General features: G+C 43.4%; 1 protein-coding gene across 5 annotated transcripts in view; it reads right to left on the minus strand.

Annotated features, from left to right (window-relative positions):
* Cux1 (cut like homeobox 1) overlaps window positions 1–6,000 on the minus strand; it is a 327,459-nt gene that overhangs the window by 118,620 nt on the left and 202,839 nt on the right. For all 5 annotated transcript variants that reach the window (XM_031338271.1, XM_031338273.1, XM_031338270.1 and 2 more), the window contains exon 7: window positions 2,227–2,303. In XM_031338271.1, the coding sequence (XP_031194131.1) occupies window positions 2,227–2,303 (77 nt within the window). The remainder of the gene's footprint in view (window positions 1–2,226; window positions 2,304–6,000) is intronic.

The following is a 6,000-nucleotide window of genomic DNA, read 5'->3' on the forward strand; positions in this document are numbered from 1 at the left end:
ACACTTTCAGTCATTATTTTAAAATTCTTGCACTCATTAGAAAAAAGTTTACTGTGGGCTGGAGAGATGGTTCAGAGGTTAAACTCTTTTTTTTTTAAATTTATTCTTTCTTTCTTTCTTTTCTTTCTTTCTTTCTTTTATTATAACTACACTGTAGCATCAGATCTCATTATGGGTGGTTGTGAGCCACCATGTGGTTGCTGGGATTTGAACTCATGACCTTCAGGGGACCCAAGTTTGGCTCCCAGCTCTTGTGCTGAGCAATTCACAAGTGCCTATAACTCCATTCTAAAGGGATCTGATACCTCTGTAGCCACCTGTACTCATGTAAACACACACACACATGCACACACATGAAAAACCCAAAAGTTTATTTTAAAATAGTATGCTCTGTGGAGCGAAAACCTCATCTATGGACTGTCAACTTGATTTACTGGCTGAACTGAAGAGCCAGGGAGAATGGTGCATGTCTGTCATCTTGGCACCAAGAAGGCTGAAGCAGGAGGATGCGTTCCCAGCCACTTGGGTAACAAGGTGTGGTAGCTCTCATTGAGTGGCTGGTCAGCCCCAGTCTTTGTCAGCATGCTCATGTTCCTATCCATCCATCCATCCATCCATCCATCCATCCATCCATCCACCCACCCACCCACCCACCCACCTACCCACCCACCTATCCATCCATCTATCCATCCATCCACCCACCCACCCATCCATCCATCTATCCACCCACCCACCCACCCATCCATTCATCTATCCATCCACCCACCCATCCATCCATCCATCCATCCATCCACCCATTTCCATGTGATGACAAGAATATTTTCTGAGGTTCACCTTTTCCCTTAGTGTTGTAGAATAGAAGTTTTTCTATGTCAAGACACAGAACAATTAGTTTTACTTTTAAGATACTCAGAAGGAAAGCTCCTAGATAAAGAACTGAACATGCCTATCCCTACATACCGCACAGCCAACCTTGAGAGGCAATTCCCACTCATGTGCATAATGCCAGTGATCATGTTCCTATACCCTCAGCAATGACTGGCATGACTGACCTGTTTTTCAAGAACTGACAGTGATAGGCAAAACCACCTTTTACTGATGGTTTATCTGCAAATCTCTGACTGTTAAAAACCATTAGCACTTCCTCTATATGATGCACATTGCTTCTGTGAGCTGCCCTCTCCTTTCCACACTCTCCTACTGGACTGCCTTTTCATTTTCTGGAATTTGTAAGTTCTATATTTATATAGCGAGCAGTGTGTAGACATATGGGTATACACGCATGAATGTGTAATGTGAAGATTGAATGAAAGGTTTTACCCATGCTAGGCAGGTGCCCTACCACTGAGCCACGCCCCCAGCCCCTCACTGGGGGATTCTAGGCAGGGGCTCTACCACTGAGCCATGGCCCCAGCCCCTCACTGGGGGATTCTAGGCAGGGGCTCTACCACTGAGCCATGCCCCCAGCCCCTCACTGGGGGATTCTAGGCAGGTGCCCTACCACTGAGCCACGCTCCCAGCCCCTCACTGGGGGATTCTAGGCAGGGGCTCTACCACTGAGCCACGCCCCCAGCCCCTCACTGGGGGATTCTAGGCAGGGGCTTTACCACTGAGCCATACCCTAGAACCTCCCTGGGGGATTCTCCACTGCTAAGCCACATAGCTTGGTGGTTGTAGTTTTTGGACATTTACTCATTTGACTGTTAAACTGCTTGTGACTATTTTTTGTCCCTCTAACATGTGTGTTCTAAGTTGGATCATGGTGTCGTCTCCTTTTTCTCCCCACATTTAAAGATGCTGTGCTGTTTCCTTTAGGAAACAAAAAAAGAAAGGCAAACTTTGGTATAACCTTTTTTGGTATCTTTTAGAATTTAAGGTTCTGTTACTGCAGTTCGTAACTTCATTTCGGGTAGACCTAAGTCCCCCCACCCCCATTACTGTTCCAAATGAGATGTCAGTTCTTGACAGTCTGTTGATTTAGAAGTGTTTGTTGGAAAGAACAGGAAGGATAGCTGGGGCAGGAGAGCCACCCACATCTACATTTAGCAATCAGTGCAGTGACTAAAGCAGCCAGGTAGAGCAGCCTGGGACACAGGGTTGAATTGTGGGCTCAAGGCTCCTAACTGCAGGATCCCGAGGAGCAACAGGTAGCAGAGGGGCTGGGAACAGGCTGCCCATGCTCGCCCACTTCCCATGTAGCTTCAAATAGGATGGAGAGCATCGAACCTGTTTGCAGAGTCTGGAGTTTGTGCTCAGCTTCCTCCAGCTTTGAGGTGGTGGACATCTGTGTCTCTTGCAGCTTTCTGGAAAGAATTAAAAAAAAAAAAAAAAAAAGAGAGAGACAATGAAGCCAAATTGGTCATCTTGTTTTGACTGCTGAGATAGGCTGTGTGCCCCAGCCCCACTGATCAGCATGCTTCTTTTCTCTGGAAGGCCCAGCTGGAGGCAGCCTCACAGTGCAGCTTGAATCTCTACACCTCAATGTTGTGAATGCGTATTATACAACGTGGGATGTGAACCCCTGGGATCTGTCATGTATGACAATTGGTATGGAAGGTCCTCCTATATGGAACTTGTTCCGAGATGGCGGATATTAAAAAGAAACAAACCAGCATCATCATACACATTGTTTTCTGAAGTTGGGAAGAATGATACATTTACATTCTGCTGACACAGAAAAGGAATCTGTTGGCATAAAGGATGTCCTAAACAGATGTGACAGCTGTCCTTTCCTCTAAAGTGGAACGCAAATGCTACTACAGTGGGTGGGGGAGGGGGATTCTGAGTATCTGAAAGCAGTTTACGATTCCCATGGTCTCCAAATGCAGTCCCCAGCCAAGAAATAACATGCTTTCCTCTTTCCTCTGTGTCTGCAGAAAAAACAGGAATCTAAAATTAAGTTCATTATGTTTATATCATATGAATACAACATATGCTCAACACAATAAACCTGGGGGTAAAAAAGGGGAGAAATGACAGCTTAGAAAATAATAACAGCCAACTTTCTGTCTCCTATAGAAAAGCATTGCTAATATTTTCATGTCCATCTGTTATAAAATGGGATGGATGTGAGCTGGGCTGGAGAGATGGCTCAGGGGTCACAAGCACTGACTGCTCTTGCAGAGGACCTGAGTTCATTTTCCAGTACCTACATCAGATGCAATAGCTCCAGGGGTTCAGTGCCCTCTTCTGGCCTCCATAGGTACATGTGCACATATGGCATAGCCACACAAACACATTCATATGCATAATTAAAATGAAAAACAAATCTTAAGAAAACTCCACTTTAAAAATTGTATGCTCAGGCTGGAGAGATGGCTCAGCAGTTAAGAGCACTGACTGCTCTTCCAGAGGTCCTGAGTTCAATTCCCAGCAACCACGTGGTGGTTCACAACCATCTGTAATGGGATCTGATGCCCTCTTCTGATGTGTCTGAAGAAAGCAATGATGTACTCATATAAATTAAATAAATATAAATAAATATTTAAAAAATTCTATGCTTATGTGTGTCTGTGTACGCATGTGCATAAAGTACAGGTGCACTGGAGTGGAAGCTGGAGGCCAATATCTGTGTCTTCTTCAGTTGTCTTTTCCCTGATTTTTTGAGCCAGTGTCCCTCACTGCTCACTGATTTGGCTAGATTGGGTAGGGAGAGTGTCTTAGCAACCACTCCAACTGTCTCCATGCCTCAGGTCTGGAATGATAGGTGTAGAGCTCTTTTGACAGGGGCACTCAAGCTTGTGTAGCAAGCATTTTACCAACCAAGCCACCTCTTTCATCCTCAAGAGATTTTGTTTGTTTTGTTTTTGAAACAGAATCTCTCTAAATAGCCCCACCGACCTACTCCCTATGTAGACCTTTCACTCACTCACATTCCTGTGCCTCTCAAGTGCTGGAATTAAAGGTAGCTCCCATGGTTTTTAAAAACAAACTTAAGTGAGGGTATGAAGACTGTCCTTTTACTTTCTCCACTCCTCAGCGCTCCTCTGAACTGTTCTGCAGTGCACATAGTGTACCTACGTGACTACAGGCTCATGGACTACTATGTGCCACACAAGGCAGGCAAATATGTAATACACACCAGACTGACAAATACTGTGCTACCAAGTAACATGTAACATTCATGTACACAGTAATGTTAACAGTGCAAAGTAAAATAACATGTAACAGTATGTGTATATTAAATTAAATATAACATGATATGATGCACAGTAAATTTCTTTTCTCCCCTTTTGTGGAGGGGAGGGTTGAGACAGGGGCTTCCTGTAGCCAAGGCTAGCTTTCAACTCTAGATCCTTCTGCCTCCGTCACATGTGACGGGTCACAGGCCATGAAGCCCTGAAGGACTCCCTTTTTCCATCTGCATGCGTGCTTCAGTTTGCCTTCCCTTTCTCAGTGTGCTTGGAGGTGCTCTGCTCCAGAATATACTGTACCTCTCATTCTCAGGAGCCAACCATCTAAGACTGCTTAGCTTCTTTCTGCTAAACATTTCATTAACTATGGTTTGCCTAATTTGGAGAGTGAATCAGTTAAGACAAATTCTAACAGACCAATTTCAGTAGTCATAGGCTACATGCAATTTTTTTTGGGGTGGGGGTGTTAGATATTAAGGATCTTCCCAATTAAAAATCTTCTAATTTAAACTCCTACCAATATGTGTTTGTGTAAACTCTGCCAGCACTAGATAAAATCAAATTAAGTATTCATTGCTGTCTCTTTGCATGCTCAAATACTGGACTCTGCCACCTCTCAGGAGGTTTTGCTATTGCTTGTTTGTTTGTTTGTTTGTTTGTTGGGACAGGGTCTCAGGTAGCCAAGGCTGGTCATAAAGTACATACCTTTCTGTCCACATGTCCTGAGTGATGGGACTGGTAAACTGACCTTTCCTTTTATAAATTAATTAAATTTGTAAAAGCACTGTGCATATATAGAAGATTCACCCCCGGAGATAGGAGCTTGGGTTGGTGGCTAAGAGCACTTGCTACTCTTAAAAAGTCCTGGGTTTGGTTTCCAACACTCACATTACACAGCTCAGCATTGTGTGTAACTCTAGTTCTAAGAGGGCCTCTTCTGACCCCCACGGGCACTGCACACATATGGTACACATAAACTCATACAGGCACCCACACAAATGAAAGAATGTGTGTGTGTGTGTGTATGTGTGTGTATGAGAAAATTTGGGCTTGAAAAATGACTCAGTGATAAAGAACACAAATTGCTCTTCCAGAGGACGAGTTTGGTTTCTAACACTCGTATCAGGCAGCTTACAACTGCATGTAACTCAGCTCCAGGGGCTCTGGCACGCCATTGTGGACTCTTCAGCCCATGTAATGGTGTATGCCAATTCACACAAAGAAAGGCACACATTATTAAAAATAAAAAGTCACCCATTATTGTATAACTTTTTTCTATTTGTTGATATCTTTTTTAAAAAAAGATATACTTATTTTACTTATATGAGTACACTCTGGCTGTCTTCAGACACATCAGAAGAGGGCATCAGATCCCATTGCAGATAGTTGTGAGCCACCATGTGGTTGCTGGGAATTTAACTCAAGACCTCTGGAAGAGCAGCCAGTGCTCTGAACCGCTGAGCCATCTCTCCAGCCCTCTATTTGTTGATATCTTTTTTTTTGTTTGTTTTTTTTTTCGAGACAGGGTTTCTCTGTGTAGCCCAGGCTGTCCTGGAACTCACTCTGTAGACCAGGCTGGCCTCGAACTCAGAAATCCGCCTGCCTCTGCCTCCCAAGCGCTGGGATTAAAGGCGTGCACCACCACCGCCTGGCGTATTTGTTGATATCTTAAAAACATTATTATTACTGTTTTTTTTTTATTTTTGTTTTAAAATGTGGATGGTCATGTTGACATAAATTTTCAGATACAATTAGAAAAATTTCCACTTCAAAAGCATTTTTAAAAAATATATCAAACTTTTCTTTCAGTATATAATGAATTGATTATTATTCAAATTCCAGCGCTTAGTTTTTTTTTTTAAATTGG

This window comes from Mastomys coucha, unplaced genomic scaffold, assembly GCF_008632895.1.
Source record: "Mastomys coucha isolate ucsf_1 unplaced genomic scaffold, UCSF_Mcou_1 pScaffold22, whole genome shotgun sequence".
In the NCBI taxonomy this organism is placed as follows: Eukaryota; Metazoa; Chordata; class Mammalia; order Rodentia; family Muridae; genus Mastomys; species Mastomys coucha.